The sequence below is a fragment of the Staurois parvus genome, unplaced genomic scaffold, assembly GCF_062004578.1.
Source record: "Staurois parvus isolate SC_StPar_1 unplaced genomic scaffold, SC_StPar_1.0 ptg000108l, whole genome shotgun sequence".
Lineage (NCBI taxonomy): Eukaryota > Metazoa > Chordata > Amphibia > Anura > Ranidae > Staurois > Staurois parvus.
In genome coordinates this window covers 890,537-916,897 of record NW_028317904.1, presented here as the reverse complement: position 1 = coordinate 916,897, position 26,361 = coordinate 890,537, and the positions used below count along the sequence as shown (strand labels likewise).

The 26,361-nt window shown below is 43.2% G+C and overlaps 1 protein-coding gene and 1 long non-coding RNA gene across 3 annotated transcripts in view; one reads left to right on the top strand and one right to left on the bottom strand.

Annotated features, from left to right (window-relative positions):
• Nucleotides 1-13,313, top strand: part of LOC149467483 (uncharacterized) — a 36,420-nt gene extending 23,107 nt beyond the window's left edge. The window contains exon 4 of the long non-coding RNA XR_016311921.1: nucleotides 12,932-13,313. This is a non-coding gene — a long non-coding RNA (uncharacterized LOC149467483). The remainder of the gene's footprint in view (nucleotides 1-12,931) is intronic.
• NR1H2 (nuclear receptor subfamily 1 group H member 2) overlaps nucleotides 1-26,361 on the bottom strand; it is a 132,634-nt gene that overhangs the window by 4,379 nt on the left and 101,894 nt on the right. For both annotated transcript variants that reach the window (XM_089671592.1, XM_089671593.1), the window contains exons 8-9: nucleotides 21,749-21,848; nucleotides 19,130-19,338 (exon numbers count right to left, since the gene is read on the bottom strand). In XM_089671592.1, coding sequence (XP_089527718.1) covers nucleotides 19,130-19,338; nucleotides 21,749-21,848 — 309 coding nt within the window. The remainder of the gene's footprint in view (nucleotides 1-19,129; nucleotides 19,339-21,748; nucleotides 21,849-26,361) is intronic.

Below are 26,361 nucleotides of genomic sequence, written 5' to 3'. Positions count from 1 at the left end.
CCATACTCTCCGCTCCTCGCAAGACCTCCCACTCTCCAGCTCCCTTGTCTCCGCCTCCCATGCTCGTCTCCAGGACTTCTCCAGAGCTTCCCCCATCCTCTGGAACTCTCTACCCCAATTTATCAGACTATCGCCTACTCTGTTCACTTTTAGGCGATCTCTGAAAACCTATCTCTTCAGGGAAGCCTATCCTGCCCTCAGCTAATAATGGAATCTTCTACTCTTCCAACCAGTCCATCCCCCACAGTTACTACCTTTTGTACCACTAGCCCCTCCCTTCTAGATTGTAAGCTCCAAGGAGCAGGGCCCCCAAATCCCTCTTGTATTGAACTGTATTGTTGCTGTATTGTCTCCCGTTATATTGTAAAGCGCTGAGCAAACTGTTGGCGCTATATAAATCATGTATAATAATAATAATATACGGATCCGGGGCATACCAGAGTCCATTGAATCTAAGGACTTAGTCATGGCGGTTACCGCCATATTCAATCAACTACTGCAGCAACCTAAGGATACCTATATTGAACTGGACTGCATACACCGCACGCTGGGTCCCAGGAACCCTAATCTGTCTTTTGTTTGTGAGATTTTATGCAGGGTCAACTACTTCAAGGTCAAAGATGCCGTTATGCGTGCAGCCAGCACACAGAATACCATCTTATTTAATGAAGTGTTGGTGATGCTCCTCCCTGACCTCTCCCACCAGACTTTAACCATGCGCAGGGCCCTGCGTCCTCTCTCAGATGCTACAGGAGAGGCACATTCGCTACCAGTGGCGGTTCCCTTTCCAACTCTGCTTCAAAGAATGGCAAATCTGCACAATTCCGCACCCTCAGGGACTTGGCCACATTTCTCGGCACGTTTGAACTGCCCCAGGTCTCCCTCCCGAACTGTCCCTTCCAACTCCCGACTCCCAGCTTCCCATTTCCCTCATCCTGGCAACGGTCCGATTGGAGGAAGAAGCGTTCCGGATCCTCCTCCCAGAAGATCCCGGAGGGTTGACCTTCTATCCGCGTATATTGGTAGATCTCTCCCATTCTCCTTCTTCTTAAAGTTTGTAACTCCCTGGACCTTTTTGTATGGTATTTGGTCTTGGGAAATCTTGTTGATTTTTTGCTCTTAGTTTTATTGAATGCACACTGTTTTGTTATTCCCGTTTGATATGTGTCTTTGTATTTGTGCTTTTCTTTTGTTATGCCCTGGGACTGTGGCTTGAGGTTGGTTCCCTAGTCCCACTGCCAACGCTTTCCGGGACATGCGGGGTCGCCTTCGACCATAGTCACAAGGGCTTTGGGCCTTCCCCGTCTGATCCTTCCATTCTGCGTCTCCCCTTTATTTGCCGTCATGTTTACTCGACGGGGGAGATGGCTTATTTTCCATGCCTGTTTGAGGGTTTATTGAACACATTTTGTAGGAGGGGATCATTCTTGCATATGAGTGACCTCCCTCATAGCTTTTTTTTTCCCTGCGGGAGGCCCGGGTCGGGACCGGGTACATGCGGCTCTAATGTTCCCAACCTAGGCCTTCAGTGTATTTGTATTGACACACTGTATGTTATTTAGACAGTTTGTCTATTAGTTCTTTCTTCCAACTTTCCTTATTTTTCTGACCCTCTTCTCTCGGTTCTATATCTATTTTCTGCTAGTGCCTTCTTTATTCTCCTTTTTCTTTTTCCCTCCTATTCCTTTTTTTTTTTTTTCTTTCTCTCTCGGGAGTCGGGAGCAGCTCGGTGAAATATTGTCAGTGACACATTCTCCCTATCTTGCTTTGCCTCAGTCAAACATGACCCCGATTTACTTTTTCCTCTGTGAATTGCAGGGGCTTTAACACTCCTGAGAAGCAGAGACAGGTGCTCTACCATTTTCACAAACACAGATTGCAGACTTTGCTCCTCCAGGAGACCCATTTCCGTTCACAGTGTCCCGGTCCTTCGCAATGGTGGTATCATAGCACTAACCCGCAGGCAAGGTCAAGGGGGGTGTCTGTGGCCTTTCATCATACCTGCGGACTGGAGGTCCTGGACTCCCTCATTGATCCAGTTGGTTGTTACCTTTTCCTTAAATTGAAATATCAAGATTTTGTTTTTACAGTGGCAAACATTTACGTGCCCAATCAGGATCAGGGTCCATTTCTTGTAGTGGTTCTTTCAGAGCTATCTGCTTTTGGTGGTCTGTTTCATTGTTGGAGGGGACTTCAATATAGCTCTTTCACCTGGCCTGGACACTTCCACAGGTAGCTCTTCTCTCTCCCCATTGGTCTTGACTCAGATGAAGTAACATTTACATGAATTGCACTTAGTGGACGTTTGGCGTGTCCAACACCCTTCGGAGCGAGACTATAGTTTTTATTTAGCAGCCCATGCGTCTTACAGTCGTATAGACTACTTCTTTGTCTCACAGTCCTTTCTTGATTACCAAACTTCATCCTCTCTTGATCATTTCTTATGGTTAGACCACGCCCCAATCCATCTTATGGTTCATGATCGACCGACGTCTTCACGTCACTTCTCGTGGCACTTGAATGATACCCTTCTCAAGGACTCCTTAAGTGTCGTGGAGATCACGAAGACCATCCAAGACTTTGTTCTTGATCACGTACTGGTTACTACAGACCCCCTTACTCAATGGGAGACCATTAAATGTGTTACTAGAGGGATATTTATTAAACATGGCGCTCGCTTAAAAAAGGCTCGGACGGCGGTGATGTCGGCTGTTTTCGATCATCGCAAATCTGGAATCCTCCCACAAGCGCATGTTGGACCTGATGCTCACGGTAGACACCTGTAGAGATTTACTCCAACTCTTAGATTCTTCCTCCCTTGTCACATGAGACAAAGCACGCAACACTCATTACTCCTTAGCTAACAAATGTGGCCGGCACCTGGTGCATGTACTTCACCCTCGACCGTACCGTCGTCCAATCCAACATATTAAAGCGCCGGACAATGCCAAACTCTTCAACAACAAAGGCATCTCTTCTGCATTTGAACACTATTATTCTCAACTTTATAATTTGTCCTCAGGAATAGAGAGGAGTAGCAGAGTTCACCATCTCTCGACTATGTCCCAATATATTATGGAGACAGTATTACCAGTCCTAGATGCTCAGGACGTTCTGGATCTAGAGGAGCCCTCTTCGGTTACGGAAGTTCTTGGGGCAATCAAGGCCCTTCAAACTGGTAAATGTCTGGGCCTGGACGGATTTCCTCCAAGATTTTACAAAACATTCGCTACCCAACTGGCCCAGCTTCTAACCCCAAGCCTTTAATATTATCGAAGACTCTAGCGCACCATCTCCAGCTTTCTTGTCCGCTAATATTTCGGTCATCCCTAAGCCAGGTAAGGACCCCTCTCTTTGCGGTAGCTACCATCCAATCTCTCTTCTTAACCTGGATGTCAAGCTTTTTGCGAAACTCCTAGCGAACCACCTTTCACCCTTTCTACCAGATTAGCTTTGTCCCTGGTCGTGAAGCTAGGGATAATACTACCAAAACAATCCACCTTATCTCTTATGTCAAGCAACACAGTTTAAAGGCTTGCATTCTTTCATTTGATGCTGAGAAGGCGTTCAATCGTGTTGACTGGCATTTTCTGCGCCTTACCTTAGAGCAGATAGGTCTGGGTTCTTGGTTTCTCGCTAACTTTATGTCCCTCTATTCTGACCCTACAGCGTCTATCCTGGTGAATGGAATGGTTTCTTCTCCCTTTCCCATATGGAACGGGACTAGACAGGGTTGCCCCCGATCTCCCCTTCTTTTTGTTTTGGTTATGGAACATCTCACGCGGGCCATAAAAGCTAACGACTCGATCATGGGTATCCACACTCCCTCCTCACATCACAAATTATCTCTATATGCAGACAACCTTCTAGTCTACATACAAGAGCCACTTATTTCACTCCCTAGTCTATTCCATGAGTTTCATAGATTTGGTTTATTCAGTAACTTTAAACTTAATATCTCTAAAATGGAGGCTTTGAAAATCTCATTACTTGACCATGTGTTGTGAACCTACGCTCTAATTTCTCATTTCAATGGCTACCAAAGGCCATTCTGTATCTTGGGGTCTTGATTTCCTGCAATCTTAATGCTCTATATTCCCTTAATCATTTTACCCCTGCTCTCACGTCTGCGTAAAGATCTGGCTTTGTGGGGTGCTTCTGCCTTGCACTGGTTTGGACGCATCAACACCCTTAAGATGGATACCTTACCCAAGTTACTGTACATTGTCCAGACTATACCGGTCTCTGTACCTAGGAGTTTTTTTCCTATCTCTGCGTTCTCTTTCAATTTAGATTTGGCATCGAGGGCTTTCGAGGTTAAAGTATAGGCTACTTACTTATCCGAAACTCTGAGGAGGGGTGGGTTTGTCTGACTTTGAGCTATACTATAGAGCCGTACTACTGGCCCGGATGCTTGATTGGTTCCCCAGACCCTTCCGTAAAGGCTCTTGCATGATCGAACAGGTTCTATCTCAGGTTGACCTTCGAGCCGTACCATGGGGTTATGACCATGACTCTCAACGTTTCTCCGGCCTGTCCCCATTGACGGTGGCTGTGATGCGACTATGGTATAAACGAGGTGTCATTGCACTTCTGTCTTCTGATCCCTCACCGCTATCACCCTTGTTCGATAACCCCGCTCTTCCACAAGGGTTGGGGTCCTCTGCTATCGGCCCCTTTATTCGCGCCTCATGGCCCGTAGCTCAGGACTTTATTTGCCCACAGACGAGTCTTCCGCTTCTTCAGGGAGGTTCCAGGGACTGGTTAACCACTTTACATTTATCTTCATTTTGTAAACACTTATACTCTACCTCTCATACTCATTGTTCACTCTTTGAGTTTGAGCGGTTGTGCTCCCGTTCTGAGCCCCCGAAAAATATCTTGAATTCTCTCTACAGAATACTACATGATGCCCTTCACTCCGAACTCCCCCCCCAACGTTACTAGGGTGTGGGCTTGAGACCTTGGTAGAGACATATCGGCAAAGGACTGGTCTATGTCATTCCATTTTACTCATAAATTGTCTATTTCATGTTATTCACAAGAAGAGAACTTTAAGCTCCTTTCTCGATGGTACAGGGATCCCCTCTCCCTACACAAAATATTTCCTTCTACATCGAATCTCTGCTGGCGCTGTAGTAAAGCTGTTGGTTCACAGGTCCACATCTGGTGGGATTGTGACCTGAAGCAACCTTTTTGGTGTTAAGTTTTTGATGTATATAACAGGATCTATGGTGAGTCCTTGGCCTCTTCGCCAGAGATTGCTCTCCTCTCCAAACTACCGGGCTTGCTGGTGGCACAAAAGAGCTTGTTTCTTTCTTTCTGCGGTTCACCAATTTATATCCCTCTTTTGGAAAACGGCCACCCCTCCGCCCCTTCCAATGTGGGTTTCTGTGCTTAATGATATCATGCGTATGGAAGAAATGTTAGCATTTGCCAATGATACCTACGATGAACACAAGTTACTGTGGTCAGTCTGGCTCCATTTCTCCTCCTCATCTCTCCGAAAACTGTGTTCCCCTGTTGTGTCCTAATAGAGTTGAACCTCGTCTGTCCGGTTCATGATGCTGCGAACACCAGTTCGCTCTCACCGCTCATGCCTGGCTGCGAGACGTTGGGTCGCACCAATGGGGTCCTGATGGTGGACCATTTGCTTTTGCATCTTGCCGTCCCAGCCTCCCGACCTTTTCTCTTCTTGTCCTTTTACTATCTCTAACACTAGCTTCTCTCTTTTCTTTCCTTATTTCATTATCTTCTTTCTTAGTTTGGGTTTATATATGGAGTCTTTCAGGGGTATTTTTGAATTTCAATGGTTTTTTTTTTCTATGTCTCCGTAACGTATGCCGTTTTCACATATCCATGGATTAGAGCTATTTATAATTACTCTCATGGATCACCTCCAAGTACATGATTTATGTATACCTACTTGCTTATACATTTTATCACTATTTCTTTTGCTTTGTTTTGTAAAATTTGATATAAAATGTAATAGACTTATTTGCCTTTAAACAATACAGTTCTCTCCCCTGTCAGCTCCTGCACACTGTTTTGTATGGCTCTTCATAGCAGAGCCATACAAAGCAGTATGCTTACAGTTGAAAGCACACACAGCTTACAGTAAAACAGTACACAGTTAACCCTTTGATCGCCCCACATGTTAACCTCTTCCTGCCCAGTGCCATTAGTACAGTGTCAGTGCTTTTTTATTCGTTTTTATTTTATTGGTTGGATGTCCGTGACACCAGGTCAGTTCCTCCCAGTGTCAGAATGCCTGCCGCAGTTCCGCTATAAGTTACTGATCACCGCCATTAATAGTAAAAAAAAAAAAAAAAATTCCATATATACCGCCATTTGTAAATGCTATAACTTTCACTTAAACCAATTAATTTAAACGTATTTTTTTTTTTTTGTTGTTTTTTGGGTTTCTTTTTTTTAGCAACGACATGTAGCAGAATACATTTTGGCCTAAATTTATGACTAAATTGATTTTTTTAAAAAAAATTTCTAGACATGTAAAAGTCAAAAATATTGTTTTTTTTTTTTCTTTCCTCAAAAAATTTTTTTTTTTTTTGTGCTATAAAAAAAAAATTGACAAACGCACAGGTGATCAAAAGAAAGCCCTATTCATGGGGAAAAAAGGACGTAAATTTAATTTGGTTGTAGCGTTGCATGACCACGCATTGTCAGATAAAGTGACGCAGCACAAAAAATGGCCTGGTCAGGAAGGGGGGTAAATCCTCTGGAGGGCAAGTGGTTACAAATATAGGCACATTAAAAACCTTTGCCAAGACTGATCTGATAAATTGGTACCACTGCTGCTGTAAAATATATCACTTATAGTAAAGCTAGTGAAAGAGTCCACTGATCAATTACTACAGTTCCTCAAGATAGTGGACATGTAACATCGCTGAATAAATCAAACCATCTGCCACATCCCACACAGGGATCCATACCAACATATGACTGGCTACGGCTGTTCTAGATGGTCTTCTTAGCATGCAGTACTTAATGATCAGATACACCCAACAAATGAGTACAAGTGGGATCCTTGGGTCTGAACAGCTAACCAAAATAGAGCTATTCCAAGTATCTAGTCATGTGTGTCATCTCCAGTAGGTATATAGGGTACTGGTATAGACTCCAACGCAAACAAGCACTTTGCATTCTGTATTCTTTACATAGAGGCACCCTATGGAGAGATTAAGTCCACAGGGTGAGTCACAAGCCCTAATTTTGTTACAACAACGATGATGCAGGATGGTGGACCAACACTTGATGTACCATAAATTGTGGGCCATATGATCCATGAGGGCCCTCGGAGAGTCTGCCTGGAGTCTAAGTATGTGCGAGTACCACATCCTCCTGAACCTGTTCAGTGTGTTGTTGAATCTGGATGCCATTAAATCTATGTATGGGGGGCGTGGCCAGCTTTGCAAGCAGTAGGACGTGTGCTCGGTGAGCTCCGCTCTGAATCCTGTCATTTAACCTGATTGGCACCTCATTCTCTGGCTAAAATGATATCTTGGGTCCTCAGGGTGTGCTCCGACCCCCCTGCTGTCACTTGGTGCCCTGATTATCCTGATCCGAGATGGCTAAAAGGGGGAAAGAAATTCGGGCCTTGCCCGAGTCGGCTGGGCAAGATGGTGGTACCCCGATCCGTGCATACAAGGAGAAACGGAGGGCAGCTGCTCAAAAGTTCTTTGCCAGACTGCTCACCAGGGAAACTTCCCAGAAACAACTTTTGGACTCCGCTACTGATCCGGACTTAGACTGTGCAGGCTGTACACACATCCCTCTTGCACTGGCAGACCAAGCCATCCTGCAGTCCCACAGTGAGTATCCCTCCATCTCAGTCTCATGGGACACAGCCTGCTGTTTCCATTGAAGATCATCCTGAGCCCACCCTTAGAGAGATTCTCTCCAGAGTCACTACATGCACCTCATTTGTAGCGGTTCTTACCGGGGAGGTGAAGGGGATGAGGATGGAATTGACCCTGGTGCGTCAAGATATGCAGAAACTGCAGGATGACACTGTGGCCTTGGAGGGGAGAGTGAGTATCCTGGAAGATGATTGCCAACCATTACATAGGGACGTGCGATATGTGCAACTGATCGCTTCTACTAATGCCTCTAGATTGGAAGATTTGGAAAATCGGTTATGCCGCAACAATGTGCGCACAGTGGGTATCCCAGAGAGTGGTGAGGGTAAAAATTCTGTAACCTTTATTGAAGCTTGGCTGACCTCTACCTTTTGGCAGTGATACATTCTCCCCCATGTTTGCAGTAGAACAAGGACACAGAGTCCCAGCACATGCTCCTCCAGTCGGCGCTCCTCCTTGGCCCTTTTTGTTTAGACTCCTTAATTATTGGAACAGAGATACTATTCTCTCCAGGGCCAGAAGCAAGGGTACCCGGTCAGTTGATAGTGTTCAAGTATCCTTATTTCCATGGAAGTTCAAAAACAACGCGCAAAATTCCTGGATGTCAAGAGACTTCTTCGGGCATTGAGCCTTCAATATGCCATGCTATATCTGGCTAAACTTCAAGTGCTTGCAGATTAAGCTTTTCACTTATTTGATAATCCTAATGCAGCCTTGCAGTGGTTGGATGGAGCGGAACATCTGGTTGATCCTTAGTGCTGGTATTGTTCTCACATTTCCTCCCACTTTTGTATCTGATTTTTACCCACTTAAGTTGGGGCTCCTCCCCTTTTATGCTTTCCTTACATTTACCTGCTGTGTGCTTGTCCACTAGACATTGTGTAAACCCCAACCTGTTCTCGATCCTGAGGGGATCTTTTGGCCCCCTGCCAATGTCTTCAGTTAATATTTTTATGCCTCTGTTGGCCTACATGTTTGTAATAATTTCTGTATTTTCCCTTGTTTTGTTTATGGTTCACCTGGGATGTATGTGTTTAGTGAAGTGCATGTTGCTGGGTCTGTCTTCCCTGCTTCCTGTGGCTGTCCTCCTGGTCACCCTGACCCATGTACTGCTTATCCCCTCACTGAGCCCTCCTAGTGGGGTGCTATATTTGTTCACGACTGACTTATCCTTCATATTTTCTCCATATGTATTATGTCTGTCTCCTATAAAGAATTGATATTTTTATCCTGGAATGTAAGGGGCCTGGGTGATAAAACCAAACTGGGTGCTGTCTTCCATGTACTTAAACATTTAAAACTGTCTGTAGTATGTTTGAAATCTGACACTGTCGGTACCCTCCGCTCTCGTTTATTTCCCATACAATATCATTCCTTCCACTCCACGTTTTCTAGAGGTGTGTGTATCCTCTATCTCTAACTCAATTTGTTCATGTGCAGGAGTGGATTGATGCGGAGGGTAGGTACTGTTTACTTTGAATGGGTTTCACTGCATAGTGACTGCGGTATATATCCCTCTGCCCTACTCTTCAGAGGTCATTAAGCGCCTAGCTCAATTTATGGCCAATCATCCTGATGTTCCCCTATTGACGTTGGGTGATAACAATTGCTTACCCCCTAGTTTGGATAGATTGCCCTCGGGCAGTAGGGGCAGACAACTATCCTCGCAGCCTACCCCATTTTCTAATTTGTTGGTGGAATTGGGCCTCCAGGATGTGTGGCGGATGAAGTATCCGACAGCAAAATGTTATTCATGTTTCTCTGCTACTCATGATGGGCTTTCACACATACATTTGGGCCTTGGGAACTCGATTATCCTGCCATATGTGTTTGATGCTGCATATGAACCCAGGGCTCTGTCTGGCCATGTCCCTTTCTGGGTCAAGCTACAGGTGTGTTATACCCGCTCTCGTCCACTGTGGAAGATGAACCCATTTTGGTTGACACTGTTTTCGGAGTCCAAGTTGATTCCGGGGGACTTGCAGACTTTCTGCAGCAGAATGAAGGCCTGTCCCCGCCAGGAATGGTTTGGGATGTGCTGAAGGCCTTCCTGAGAGGATTGATTATCCGGGAGATTTCAGCGGTTAAGCGTAGATCCAGGGAGTGGGAGGAGAAGGTACGGTTAGATGTTCAACAGTGGGAGGGTCAGATGATCCAAGCCCCTGTAACTGGAAAGAGGCCCAGACCCTTTATGAATCAGTGCTTACTCAAGTGTCTGATCAGAAGCAATATATTTTGCAACAAAAATATTTGGAGGAGGGGGAAAGTACGTGGCACCTTCTTGCTCTTGTTGCAAAGTCACAGCAAGAAGTGTCCACTATAGACAAGATTGAGGATGTTGGAGTGATTTGTACAAGTCATGCGGAAATCCTGAGAGTTTTTCATCACTTTTACGATAATCTGTATGATTCTAAAACTGTAGCCACCCATTCTGAGTTTTTGCAGTTTCTAGACACCTGCTCTTTTCCGGTTTCATCTGAGACTGATCAGGGAGAACTGGAGATGCCAATTACTGTTGAGGAGCTGTCTGAAGCTTTGGCAGGCACCCCCAGTAATAAATCTCCGGGTTCAGACTGATTGCCATTTGAAATTTATACGTTGAACAACTCCTCCCGCCATTGCTCAATGCCCTGAATGCCACCATGGATGGACATGGTTTGCTCCCCCTCCATGAATGAAGCTGTTATTATAGTACTATTGAAGCCTGGAAAAAATTGATTAAAACCTGACTCCTACCGACCTATTTCCCTTCTGAATACGGACACTAAATTGTTGGCCTGGGTTCTAGCTACTAGACTGATGCGGATTATTGGTAATATCATACATAAGATCATTCGGGGTTTATTCCTACTAGAGCGAGGGCTAATAATATTTGCAGACTTTTTTTGAATTTGCAAATTCCAGTGGATAATCCTGGAAGGAGGGCAATTTTATCTTTGGATGCGGCCAAGGCATTTGATAGTGTGGAATGCCTTATCTATGGGAAGTATTGTTTAGATTCAGCTTTGATTCCAAGTTCATTAGTTGGATGTGTCTTGGGTGCGGCCCCTAGTGCCCAAATCCGGGTTAACGGGGATTTGTCAGATTCATTCAGGCTGCAGAGGGGGACAAGGCAGGGCTGCCCTCTCTCGACACTTTTGTTCGCTTTGGCGTTAGAACTTTTGCCGATTTTGGTGCGACAATCTCCGGACATCGTCGGTTTTACAAGGGGTGTTCACTCGGAAAAGATATCCCTTTTATGCAGATGACTCACTGTTATATTTGGGGCGATACTTCCACATCCTTAGATGCTGTTATATCCCTTATTGAACGTTTTACTAGATTTTCCGGCTTTAAAATTAATTGGCATAAATCGGTGTTGGTGCCTGGAGATCTCACCCACCCAGCCTGTGCACAACACATCCAAATAGCGTCTACATTTAAATATTTGAGGGTGATCGTCACTCCTGATCCTAAGCAATATATTTCTCAATCTTTTACCTCTACTCCAGCAGCAAAAATTCAAGTGTAACAGTTGGTGTAAACTCCCTCTGTTGGTGGTGGGTAGAATCAATTTAATTAAAATGATTTGGGCCCCACAAGGTCCGTATATCTTTTATAATTCTCCCATATGGATTCCTAAGGAATGGTTTCATCACATAGAGACCCTGTTTAGGAGCCTTATTTGGGAAAAAACAGGTGGCTAGGATAAAATTGTCCACGTTGCAATATGGCAGGGGGGGAGGGGGGGTGGTGGTGGTTCATGAGCCTAGATTTTATTTTCTGGCAGCCCAATTGCAGTAACTGGTTTGCAGGGATTCGCCTGATAATACTGATCCCATTATAAGTTTGATTTCCCTTCCTGATTTCTCCATTCTGGCTCTCTCATCTTGAGATGGCTCTAGAAGTCCTTCCATCCATGGCTCCAACCGCGGACCTCTTAAGGCGCATCTTAAGTATGGTAAAAGTATCCTTTCATATTACCGGCTTTCTTTCCTGCACTCCCTTGTTCCAATCCGCAATACATTAGAACTGGCTAAACTGGAGGGTTTTTACAATTGGAGGGATCGAAGCCTGAAGTTGTTATCTCAGCTCAGGGGGTAATCCTAAAGTCCTTTGCACAACTGCAAATAGCTGAAGATATCAATGGAATTTACATATAAGCATTTCTATGCCATGCGGTACAGGCTCAGTCTTTGCTCTCTAATCTCACATTGACAGACTCAGATTTTCTTAAGGATGTAACTCAGGCAACCCATAAGAAGGGCATGATTTCTTGTGTATACTCCCAGCTGTTGTCCACAGTACAGGATCAAGCTAGTCTCCAGGGTAGGGTACAGTGGTCTCAGGATGTTGGAGAGTTTGCTGGAGATGTCTGGGACGCTGCCCTGGAATCTGTTCCGGTGATTTCTCTCATAAATTGTCTCAATTGTTTATTCTCCACTGAGCTATAGGACCCCTGTGCAACTATACCGGTGGGCCAGGTGTGATTCACCCGATTGTGCGAGGTGTAGGGTCCAACAGGGCGACTTCATTCATATGCTCTGGCCCAAGTTACATAGATATTGTAGTGAGGTTCTCCAGTTTATTTCTCTATTATCGCAGTATACTGGTCCAGTGCCCCCAGCAAACATTGCAAGGGATCCTGGGGAACAAGAACTGCTCCAACCACGTATATATTATGGTATCTAGACTTTTAAATCTGGCTAGGAGGTTGATAGCAAGGTATTGGTTATCGTCGGCTTCACCGACTAGAAAGCAATGGATATATTAATTTGTTACTCCCGTGGGAAAAACTCACGTACCAACATAGCAATGCTTATCGCAAGTTCCAGCAGGTATGGCAGGGTTGGCTAGATACCCCTGGCCTTGCCCCTCCTCAATTGATAGTGGACCAACTTTTGCAGGTGTGACATTTTATATCAGATGTGTGGCTCCATTCCTCCCCTTAGGAGGAGATCATGTGCATTTTCTATTTTCTCTGAAATGTCTCGGTTGAACTAGAGGATGTTTTTTTTTTTTTTTTATTGTTTGAAGACATGTTTTGAGCTTTGTTCTTTTCCCCCATTTAGATTTACATCTGAACGGGAAGGCGTAAAATGGAAAAAGCAAGGTATTGTCAAGAAGGCTTTGGATCCTTGTAGTCTCTGTTTTGTTTACTATTTCTGTTATTCTCTCCATTACGGGATCTGCAGATCCACATTGTTCTATTTTGATGTGTAATCCTGTTGCTGCAGTAATGTTACTGTGGATTCGCTAAGTACTGTTCCATTTTCTTTATTGTCTTGATAATAAAAGTTGTTTGGATTAAGAAAAAAAAAAAATCTATGTCCAACACCCACCACTACCAGTGAGGTTTGGAACATGTTCAGAGGAAGAGACTCTGAGCCCTGGGAAGAAAAAAAAAAGTCCACCTGCCAATTTTCCAGCCTGTGATGGCAGACAGGGCTTGAAAATGCAGTTCTGCCCAAGGGATGCTCAAATCTGCTTCCTTTTGAGCGCATGGCATCTGACATCTCCTTGATAATTGATGTAGGCCATGACTGTACCAATTTCTGACTAGAGTCCTGTTTTGTGACATCCTAACTGAAGGGTCCACCATTGAAGGGACACCTGAATTGCCCTGAGTTCCAGGATACTAATTGAAAGACAGGTTTCCTGCAATGACCAAGTCCCCTGCATCAATAGTGTATCCAGGACTCTTCCCTAGACCAATAGGGACAGAAAGATCCTGGACAAGCTTGTATTCAATGTCCTGTCCAGGTAGTCCAATCAATGAATGAAGACCAGTGAAGGCTACCAGAGATTGAGGATCTATCCAAATCTCTGCAGGAGTCTGCACTATTCACTGATCATTACCTGACAAGGAAAGGGAGGACTGATCCTTTATCAGATGATTACCCAGTTGACCCACAATTTGTATAACCTGAGAATGGAACCCAGGAGGGGGCACAACTATGCCAAGGTTAAGGGTAACAAACTGGTAACACTTAAACGCATGCTGCTAAACATGGATAGCGCTGGTCAGGATGAAAAATGGTAATGTGCAAATAAACGTGCCAGATTTTCACAAAAAAAATGCCAAAAATGCCTCGAAAGGGGCACTGATCAAGTGGGCTGATTGTATTTCTGCCCTAAAAGATTGTATTCAGAGAGTAATGGTTAATGATTCATACTCTGAATGGTCTAGGGTTGTCAGCGGTGTAGCCCAAGGTTCAGGGTTGGGGCCCTTACGGTTTAATACAGTTATAAACAATATAGCGTCTGGGATTAAACATACCATTTCAGTCTTTGCAGATGACACCAAGCTGTGCAGTGGAATAACGTCCTTACAAGCTGTGGCAGAAAACACCTTCTTAGTTAGGTAGGAGAAGGCTATGGCCATAATGCCAGTGGAGTACCCAGGTGAAGGCAGGGAGTCAGACTGGGGGCAAGTGTATGAAGAGAGGACACTAAGGCCTTGTGAAGAGAGACTTGCCACAGCAGATGTCTTCACACTGTGGGCAGGATTTATAGGTACCAACGTTTGGGATATTCAGTGACAGGGCCCCTCCACTAGCAAACCATGGCACCGTGCAGCTAACACATTGCAATGCATCATTTGCCTAGGTAAGTCACCCATGCAGGATTCATTAGTAACACCTCATCTGGAATATGCAGTTCAATTTTGGGCACCAACTCACAAAAAGAGTATTGGGGAACTGGGCAAAGTGCATAGAAGGACAACCAAACTGATACGAGGCATGGAGAAGCTCAGCTATGAGGAAAGATTAGAGGAATTGAGTTTGTTCTCTTGTGAAGAGGTGATTAAGGGAGATATGATCAACATGTATGGTGACTATAAGTGAAATTGCTGTAGAATTATTTACTTTCAGGTCATTACAGAGGACAAGGGGGTACTCTTTATGTCTGGAGGTAAAGAGATTTAACCTTCATATATGGAACAGCTTCTTCATAGTTAGAGCTATGAAAATGTGGAATAAACCCCCTGGCTATGTTGTCTTTCAGAGAAACAGGAGAGGTGGTGGTGTCGGTCTCTATTTACCCTATGTGAGAAGTGATCTCAGAGCGAGTGTGAAAGAGGACCTAGTTGATAGAGAGTGTGATGAGGCTGAAGCATTATGGGTGGAACTGCACATGGGGGTGTGTAAAACAAAGATAACTATTGGAGTTTGTTATAGGTCTCCCAGTGTTAATGAGGAGGTGGAGACAGCTCCTTGCACAGATCGAAAGGGCTGCAATGGCTGGGACAGTGATAATAATGGGGGATTTTAACTACCTGGAAATTGACTGAAGTAATGGTACTGCAGGAACAGTTAAAGGGCAAACATTTTTAAACCTACTACAGGACAATTTTATGGTACAGTTCATAAACTAGGAATGATGCTCTGCTGGACCTGGTAATCTCAAACCATGCAGAGCTTATTACGAATGGCCATATAAAAGAACATCGGGGTAGCAGTGGCCATAACATGATTTCATTTATTGTTAGCTGTAAACAGCAAGCACATACAGGAAAAATAAAAACACTCAATTTTAAGAGAGCCAATTTTCCAAGGCTGAGAGCTGCTCTCCAAGACTTAGATTGGGGGGGGGAATATTGGCATCAATAAACACAACACAAAAATGGGAATTCTTCAAAAAGACTATGTGAACACCCTGAAAAATATATTCCCCAACAAGTTTAAAAGGCTAAAAATCAAACCTATGTGGCTTATGGCCAAAGTTAAAAGAGCTATAGCTAATAAGAAAAGAGCTTTTATTAAATATAAAAATGAAGGAACGGTATTATTGTTTAAACAATAAAGAATATAACTGAATATGCAAAAAGGAAATAAAGGCCGCAAAAACTGAAAATAAATGACAAATTGCAAAAGATAGCAGGACCAACCCGAAAAATTTCTTCAAATATATTAATAGTAAAAAGGTCAGGTCTGAGCATATAGGCCCTTTACAAAATAATCTAGAGTGGGTGACTGGGGACAAAGAGAAGGCAAAATTTATTAAATACCTTCTTCAGTTCTGTGTACACAAAGGAGCATGGGGGAGCTCTTGTCCATAATGGGAATGGTATTGACTTGACAGAGCCCCAGATGATCCACATTGGCTCACAATTGATATGATCCAAAAATATTTAGACAGAATAAAGGTGAATAAAGCACCTGGACCAGATGTGCATACACCCATGGGTCCTTAAAGAATTGTGCGCTGTCATTTCAAAGCCATTGTTTCTAATTTTTAGGAACTCTTTAATGACTGGCATAGTTTTACTGGATTGGTGTAAAGCCAATGTGGTGCCAATATTTATATTCAATTTTTCTTTATTGAAGGATTTTAACATATAAAAACATAAACATGAAAGGTTCACATTGGTAGGAGCACAGCATAAGGGGAAGAAAAACATAATGATCCCTGCCATTTGGCCGGGGACCTAGGGGTTCTTGTCTTTTATACATGAGAGGTATGCTCGATGAGATGTGAGCCAAGTTGGCGCAGTAGTAGAGTGTAGTTAGGAAAAAAAAAAAAAAGGATATCGAATAAACTGGGGGGGGAAGGAGTGGTGCCAATATTTAAAACGGGGTCAAAATCTTTACCAAGTAATTATAAACCTGTTAGTTTAACTTCTATAGTTGGGAAGATACTGGAGAGTTTAAAAAAAGACCACATAGATGAGTTCTTGCTGGAAAAAAATATTTTAAGCAACAGACAGCATGGGTTCATGAAAGACAGAAGTTGTCAAAGAAATCTGATTTCTTTTTATGAGGAGGTGAGCAAAACCTTGGACAGGAGGGGTGGCGGTGGACGTGGTATACTTGGATTTTGCAAAAGCGTTTGATACAGTTCCCCACACACAGCTAATGTGTAAGGTAAAGTCTACAGGCTTGGAAAAATCTATGTAAATGGATAGAAAACTGGCTAAACGATCGTATTCAGAGAGTAATGGTTAATGATTCATACTCTGAATGGTCTAGGGCTGTCAGTGGTGTACCCCAAGGTTCAGTGTTGGGACCCTCACTTTTTAATGTATTTATAAACGATATAGGGTCTTGGTTTAATAATACCATTTCAGTCTTTGCAGATGTGCAGTGGAATAATGTCCTTACAGGATGTTTCCAACTTACAAGCTGACCTCAATGCACTGTTTAATTGGGCAACTATGTGGCAAATGAGGTTTAATGTTGATAAATGTAAGGTTATACACTTGGGGGCTAAGAATATGCATGCATCATACATACTAGGGGGAGTACAAATGGGGAATCAATGGTGGAGAAGGATCTGGGGGTTCTGGTAGATCACAAGCTTAATAAATGGCATGCAATGCCAAGCTGCGGCTTCGAAAGCGAGCAAAATCCTCTTGTATTTAAAGACGTATAGCCTCCAGAGAGAGATATATAATTTTACCCCTGTACAAATCATTAGTAACACCTCATCTGGAATATGTAGTTCAGTTTTGGGGAACTGGAGAAAGTACAGAGAAGGGTAACCAAGCTCATATGAGGCATGGAGGAGCTCAGCTATGAGGAAAGATTAGAGGAACTGAATTTATTCTCTCTTGAGAAGAGGAGATTGAGGGATATGAGCAACACGTATAAATTCATCAGTGGTTCATATAGTGAACTCTATGATTACCTCAGGATGAATAACTCTACACCGAAGACAAGGGGGCAGTCTTTACATCTGGAGGAAAAGAAATTTAATCTCCAAACATGGAAAGGTTTCTTCACAGTGAGAGCTGTAAAAATGTGGAATAGACTCCCTCCAGAGTTGGTTCTGGCCAGCTCAGCGGATTGCTTTAAAAAAGGCCTGGATTCTTTCCTGGATACACAGAGTATAAGCAGATAACATTTATAGGTAAGGTTGATCCAGGGAATATCCAATTGCCTCTCGGGGGATCAGGAAGGAATTTTTTTTTTCCCCCTGCATAAGAAAATTGATTCATGCTGTGCTGGGGTTTTTTTTGGCCTGCCTCTGGATCAACTGGGGGTGTAGGATTATAACTTTTTTTTTTCTTTTTCTAAATGGTTGAACTGGATGGACTTTTGTCTTTTTTCAGTTAGACTATGTAACTAAAAAGAACTAGTTCTGGTCAGCTCAGTCAATTGTTTAAAAAAAAAAGAAAAGCTGGGTACATTCTTAAATAAACAAAATATTAGTGGACACTAACATTTAGGACTTGTTCACACCAAGGTGCAGCGATGTCGCTTTTTCTGCATGTGGTCTGCAAGGACACAACACAATCAATTTTTCTTTATGTGCCCTGTTCACACCACAACACCAGTTTTCATGCACTCTTCACTGAGTTTCATATACCTTGCAGATTCCTGCTCATGAAAAATCTGCACTCAATACTAATGTCTCTGCAAGTAAAATCTGTGTGTCAGTCTACATCCATTTTTATGGAAGTATAGTGTTAAAGAGCCTTTAGGGATAATACTAAGGGTAGTTGATCCAAGTAATATCCAATTGCCTCCTGTGGCAAGGAATTTTTCCCCCATTGGAGCAACTTGGACCATGCTTTTGTCAGGTCAGCTGTGCATCTTTTCCAAGCAGGGTCTGGGTAAGATCTCCTAAGGCTCAGTTGAGGAGTCAACAAATCTGGAAGCTGCAGAATGAAGATGCAGTAGCTATGCTGCAGCCAAGAATCCTGCTAAAAAAAAAAAATCTTTTGAAAGCAAAAACCTCCATATAGAAAAGGTAGACTTCCCTCAGTAGAGAGAAGAGGTCCATCACCTAAGCACAATAGAAAGAAAAAAAAATAGGCTATAGAGGATGTCCCTGCAGCTCTTTTTGCCAATTTCCAACTAACTGTAGCTGCATACGACATATGGCTAAAGACTACAGATCCTGTACAGTACCTAGTGGCAGGCCATGAGCTGTATAGAATGGCAATGGTAGAGTAGTGAGGGAACAGTATGCAGTGGCAGGGCAATGAGCACTATGTAATGGAATTCCTATTCTGTAGCAGTGCAGGGCAATGAGAAGTATGTAGTGGCAATGCAATGAACTTTCACTTTGTGCAGAATTGCTGACCCAACAAAATGATACCTCAGCAGCTGCAGCAATGACTGAGATATTACCCTTCCCGTTCGAGGACATTTACAAACAGACAGTGGATGGGAAGTGGTTAAACACATTCTTCCAGGCTTGATAAGATCTGCTGTGCTGAACAGCTCAGTACACACTTTCATGTTCATCGGCACCCAAATATTGCATACAGCTTTTGCCCTCTGAAAGAAACTTGCAATTTTGTGTCAACAGTTGTTATATACCTGAGGTCTCTTGATACGAGTGTAGGAGTGCAGAGCTTCCACATATGGTAGCTGGAGATTCTCTACAAGCTGGTGATTCTGCACATTTGGTCTGTCAGCAGAAAAGATGTTGATTGCTATAAGCAGAGCGTACTCTGCATCATCCAACTGCATCTGCCTCATTCCACGAGAGAACTCAAAGATGGGGTTTATAAACTCCACCTGTAATCCTGAATATAGAAGAAACAATATTACGGTTATTAAAATATCCGCCTAAAAGACATCTTAACTACACCCACTAAATCAGACCTATAGTCCAAAACAATTTGTCTTAAAGTGATATTAAACCCAAAAGCAAACATTATATTGCAGCTTACCAATTCTTAGAAGAAAGTCTAAAAAATTAATACAGCCATTGCATCTATTTTCACTTTGTGATCTAGCAAGTCTGTTGTTTTTCAACAGAACAAGCTCTCCAGCAGTATGTATCAGTTACAGAGACCATTTATTTATTAGAAACCTTTGTCCCAAAAGAAAAAAACCGTTTGCTACTTATAAAGTACAGTATTAGCTGTAGTTTGACTTCAATTTGTTAGTGCATTTAAATCTACTAGTTCATCTAACACTCTCCTACCCCCAGTTTGACAATGCTGCTGTCCAAAGGTGCCCTCTGTGTTCATTCATCCAGAGTGGGGGAACACTAATACAGGAGGTGTGTTACTGGCCTAATCTTCAGTTAAAAACAGCCCTTCTGCATTGTTCGGTCTCATGTCTCTCATCTTTCTCTTGGCAAATGCCCCATAGATTCTCTATGGGGTTCAGGTCAGGTGAGTTTGCTGGCCAATCAAGCACAGTAATTCCATGGTCATTGAACCAGGTTTTGGTGCTTTTGGCAGTGTGGGCAGGTGCCCAGTCCTGCTGGAAAATGAAGTCCGCATCCCCGTAAAGCTCATCTTCGGAAGGAAGCATGAAGTGCTCCTAAATCTCCTGGTAGACGGCTGCGTTGACCCTGGACTTAATGAAGCACAGAGGACCAACACCAGCAGATGACATGGCTCCCCAAATCAACACAGACTGTGGAAACTTCACACTGGACTTCAAGCATCTTGCAGTGTGTGCCTCTCCATTCTTCCTCCATACTCTGGGTCCTTGGTTTCCAAATGAGATGCAAAAGTTGCTCTCATCTGAAAAGAGGACTTTGGGCCACTGAGCAACAGACCAGGTCTGTTTTTCTTTAGCCCAGGTAAGACGCTTCTGACGTTGTTTGTTGTTCAGGAGCGGATTGAAAAGAGGAATACAACATTTGAAGCCCATGTCCAGGATCCGTCTGTGTGTGGTGGCTCTTGATGCACTGACTCCAGCCTCAGTCCACTCCTTGTGAAAGTCCCCAACACTTTTGAATGACCTTTTCCTGACACTTTTTACTTCCACATAACTTTCTATTAATGTGCTTTGATACAGCACTTTGTGAACATCCAACTTCTTTTGCAATTACCTTTTGAGGCTTTCCCTCCTTATGGAGGGTGTCAATGATGGTTTTCTACACAACTGTCAGGTCAGCAGTCTTTCCCATGATTGTGATTCCTACTGAACCAGACTGAGAGACCATCTAAAGGCTCAGGAACCCTTTGCAGGTGTTATGGCTTAATTAGCTGATTAGTGTGGGACACTTTGAGCTTAGAATATTGCACTTTTTCACAATATTCTAATTTTTTGAGATTGTGGATTTGGGGTTTTCATGAGCTGTAAACCATAATCATCACAATTATGACAAATCACGGCTTGAACTATCTTGCTTTGTATGTAATGAGTCTATCTCATATATTAGTTTCACCTTTTAAGTTGCATTACTGAAATAAATGAACTTTTGCACGATATTCTAATTTTTCGAGTTTCACCTGTACTCACTGTGGAACCTAAGGGGTTAATCCTCTGCACTGTGTAAAAAGGCTGTTTGATCCTTCTCTGTTCCTCCCCTTTTTCAAGCGACCACCACTTATCTCCAGACTGAACAGTAGGCATGCACATGCTCAGTTTGGTGTATATTGCTAGAAAGGTTTATTTGTTTTCTTGGGAGTGTGCATGTGATCAGCACAAGGCCAATCAGCACTGTCCAGACAGAGGTCAGGGGATTTCCATCCTCCTAGACCAGAAAGAAAACTCTTCCTACAAGCTTTAGCTAGTGCTGGGCTGGACACAGAAGTCACAAGATTGCTCTAACTGCTGGTGAGAAAAGGTATTTAGCAGTTTATATTTACTAAAATAATTGCATTTCCATGTTCTGTGTATTGTGGGAGACCAGATATAATGGATGCAGGGTCCTGGGTTTAGTAACACTTTAAGTAGTTTGGGACCTGGAATACACAGATGAAATTTTGGCACATACACATAAAATCTGGGATACTCTGTTATGTATATAACTGATTCAACCAGGAAATCTCTGTTTGGTCCACCCAATATTTTGCTACTGAACCAACATACGTTTGTCCATATAGGTAGGTGTAATAGTCAGGTGTCCACAAACCTTATTGTGTATTTTGGGGGATACCTATAAGTGATTCAAAAAACAGAAAGCTTTCCTGTAATATGTGTGTTTGCTGATCAAAACAAACTGTGTTGCCCAAAGGTAGCCAGTCTCACCTGCTCGATGGAAGTCATCCTTACTGTATGTAAAGTCCTTCAGAAAAGTTATACATTCAGTCTCATGATTGTAACGCCTCGCTGTTTCCAGCAGCATTATCTACAATGGAGTTAAACACTATTAGTTTCTGAGGACCACTAGTCAAACTACATAGCTTTTATGAACAGTTTTAAAGAATATTCATAGCCAAAGTTTGGGCTCTCTTGGTGACTTAAAGTGAACTTAACGTGCCCATTATGAGCTCCATGGCCTTTAAACTTCCCAGGGATCCCGTTTGCATGTCCTCTACTATAAAGAATAAAAAAAAGTATTCTTGTCTGGGGAAACTATCAGAATTTCAGTCTAACATAGGGTTTGAACCTTTTTCCTGCTCTATCCAAAATTTAAAAAAAAAAATTGTCTAGACATACACATTAAGTCTCAATTACCACATGCCTAAAGGCTGACATGGCTTCTAATCTTTCCCCACTATATCCAAAATGGGAAAAAAAGGTGGCTAGATGCATTTGAAGAGTTTCAACCACCCATATAAAGATATCCTTCCTTGATAGTTCTCTTTCACTTAATGAGGGGATAAATCCAAATAAAATTTATTTACTTTGGTCAAAGCCATGGTTGATGTGGATGATTCATAGCCCCTATACACAGATAAAATGTAAAAAAACGAAAAACACCTTTCCATTAAAGCCAGCAACTTAGAAGCAGGGTGCATCATTGAGCTGCAGGCATCTGTGCCCAGACTAACAAGGTCAGAAAACTGTGTTTTGCCCAGTTTCGAGCTATCAGAGTGGTGTGAATATCTTCTGATTCAGTCATCATCAAGAGTTGAAAGAGAAGCTTCAATGGCAAAAACAACCATGGTAAAGAGTATTTCACACATAGAGCAATGCAAAAGTGTTTGACACCATTCCCCACACATGGCTAATGTGTAAGGTAAAGTCTACAGGCTTGGAAAAATCCATATGTAAATGGTTAGAAAACTGGCTAAAAGATCATATTCAGAGAGTAGTGGTTAATGATTCATAAATCTCTAAATGGTCTAAGGTTGTCAGTGGTGTACCCCAAGGTTCAGTGTTGGGACCCTTACTTTTTAATATATTTATGAACGATATAGGGTCTGAGATTAAAAATCCCATTTCAGTCTTTGCAGATGACACCAAACTGTGCAGTGGAATAACATCCTTACAGGATGTCTTCAATTTACAAGCTGACCTCAATGCACTGTGTAATTGGGCAACTATGTGGCAAATGAGGTTTAATGTTGATACATGTAAGGTTATACACTTGGAGGCTAAGAATATGCATGCATCATACATACTAGGGGGAGTACAACTGGGGGAATCAATGGTGGAGAAGGATCTGGGAGTTCTGGTAGATCACAAGCTTAATAATGGCATGCAATGCCAAGCAGTGGTTTCTAAAGCGAGCAAAATCCTCTCTTGTATTAAAAGAGGTATAGACTTCAGCGAGAGAGATATCATATTCCCCCTGTACAAAGCATTAGTAGGACCTCATCTGAAATATGCAATTCAGTTTTGGGCAACAATTCACAAAAAGAACATTGGGGAACTGGAGAAAGTACAGAGAAGGGCAACCAAACTGATAAGAAGCATGGAGGAGCTCAGCTATGAGGAAAGATTAGAGATTAAGGGGGGATGTGATCTCCATGTATAAATACATCAGTGGTTCATATAGTGAACTCGGTGTAGCGTTATTCACCCTGAGGTCATCACAGAGGACAAGGGGGCACTCTTTGCGTCTGAATGAAAAAGAAATGTAATCTCCAAACACGGAACGGTTTCTTCACACTAAGAGCTGTGAAAATGTGGAATAGACTCCTTCAAGACTGGTTCTGGCCAGCTCAGTGGATTGCTTTAAAAAAGGCCTGGATTATTTCTTGGATACACAGAATATAACTGGATACTAACATTTATAGGTAAAGTTGATCCAGGATATATCCGATTGCCTCTCAGGGGATCAGGAAGGAATTTTTTTCCCTGCAGGAGCAAATTGGACGTCTTTCCCGGTCACACGTACAGACCAGAAGTCTTTATGCGTGATAATGATCTGTTGATACCCTGCATAATGTGAGTGTTACTCTGAACATGGTTTTAAATTTAATAAACGTTATTACCCTATGGGAGCTGTTCCTTTCTTCCTGCATGTGGAGTTTGAGTTGTGAAGAGATCCGTGTTATAGTGTCATCCATTGTATTGCCTTTATCAGCTCTTTGCTGTGGAGGTCCATTTTGAGCGGCCATCCTTATTCGTAGGTGGAGGTGCACTTTGTTACGGTGGAGCATGGTGACACTGTACTACTTGGGGTGATGAAGATTTTTTTTTTTTTTTTTACACTAATTGCTTTTACACCCATAAAGGCTGTAAAAGCAATCATTTCTCCTTCTCTCTGGCTCCATTCTTGCAGCCATTGAGAACTACTGTGTGAGCTGTGATTGGTCACAGCTTGTCTCATGGTACAAGGCTGTTGTGAATAGCCTTGTACCATGTGACCTCTGTGATCATTCACAGATTTCATACGTAGTAAGCAATGACATCAGAAGTGACATCTTGCTTACTACTCTGCATATGATCACTGATTGGCCAATCAGTGATCACATGATCGGGACCTCGCACAGAGGTCCCGTATGACCATCGTTGGTCCAATGTGTCCGGAGGACACCGCAGGCACTGGATCACGGTGCTGCGTGCTCCTAGGGAGCGCACACAAGCAGGGGGCGGGAAGGCCGTTTATAAACAGCCAGCCGCCCCTGCACTGCCACCGTCTGGCCGTTTATATACAATGGCCGGACGGGAGGTGGTTAACATAAAATGTGCCCATCAGCATGCCCCTTATTTTATGTTAAGGGGCACTCTGACGGACACATTTTATGTTAAGGGACACTCTGATGAGCACATTTCATGTTAAGGGGCACTCCGATGGGCCCATTTTATGTTAAGGGGGCACAAACTGTGGAAAGGGGCTCTCTGATGGGGATATATGATAGAAAGAGGTACTTTGAGTGTAAGGGGGCACTCTAACAGGAATACCTGATGTAAGGTGGCAATGTGATGGGGATACCTGATGTAAAGGGACACTCTGATGGGGACAACTGATGTAAAGGAGCATTCTGATGGGCACACCTGATGTGATGGGAATGCATGATGTAAAGTTGCACTCTGATGGCGACACCTAATGTAAGGGGGCACACCCTATTCGTACTAGAAGAAAATTTTAGTGACCGGACCTCCTTGATTTTTAAGTCAATACCCCTGCCCTAGAGTGTCCCAGCTGGAGCCCTGACTTGAACTCTACTGAACATCTCCAAAGAGGCCTGAAAATGGCTGTCCACCGATGGCCCCCATCCAACCTGACAGCTTGAGTGGATTTTCAAAGAAGAATGGAAGAAAATCCTCCAATCCAGGTGTGCAAAGCATGTCATGTCATACCCAAAAAGACTTGAGGCTGTAATTGTTGAATCAGAGTACTGAGTAAAGGGTCTGAATACTTAACTAAATGGGATATTTCAGTTTTTCCTTTTTAATAAATTTATGGACATTTCTAAAATTCTGTTTTCACTTTGTCATTATGGGGTACAATGTAGATTAACCATGTCCCTACTTATGGCTTTTACCCCCTTTGTGCCCAGGCCAATTTTCAGCTTTCAGTGCTCTCGCACTGTGAATGACAATTGCACGGTCATGCAACACTGTACCCATATGAAATTTTTATAATTTTTTTCACACACAGAGCTTTATTTTGGTGGTATTTAATTGCCACTTGGTGTTTTATTTTTTGCACTATAATGATGAGGCTGCACTGATAGGCAGGACTGATGGGCACTGATGAGGTGGTATGGATAGGCAGCACTGTTGAGGAGGCACTGGTGGGTATTGATGAGGAGGCACTGGTGGGTATTGATGGAGGCACTGATGATGCTGAATTGATATGCAGTAATGATGGGCACCGCTGACTGGAGGCGCTGGCGGCACTGGTGGGTATTGATGAAGAGGCACTGGTGATGCTGCACTGATATACAGCAATGATGGGCACTGATGGGTGGTGCTGACTGGCGGCACTGCTGGACACTGATACTGCTGGGCGGCACTGCTGAGCACTGATCATCAGTGCCCTGATGATCGGTGCAGATGTCCTGTGTCATTTGCCAGTTATCGGCAGTACTTTCCTTACGCTGTGATAGCGTGTGGAAAGTGCTGCCGATAACCGGCAACTGTATTTATATTGTGATCAGCTGTGCCTGTAGGACACAGGGATCATGGAGAGCGCCGGGTGTGCGCCGCTGGGGGTGCGCAGGAGGGCGCGTTCTGGGTGGACATCATATGATGCCTTCCCAGAACTGGACAACTACACTGTAGCTGCCATTCAGCTATAGCGTGGTTGGCAAGTGGTTAATGTACAAAAAATTAATGTAAACAACTTTAGTATCAGGCTACCACATAACAAAATTGAAAAAAGTGAAGAGGTCTGAATACTTTATGAATGCACGGTATATATGCCATAGCTGTGGTATTGTTGGACAGGCATCTCGCCAGATAGCCATCCACCTGCTGCTTTTAATGCAGAAGGGACACATGAATCACCCATTTCTCCAATA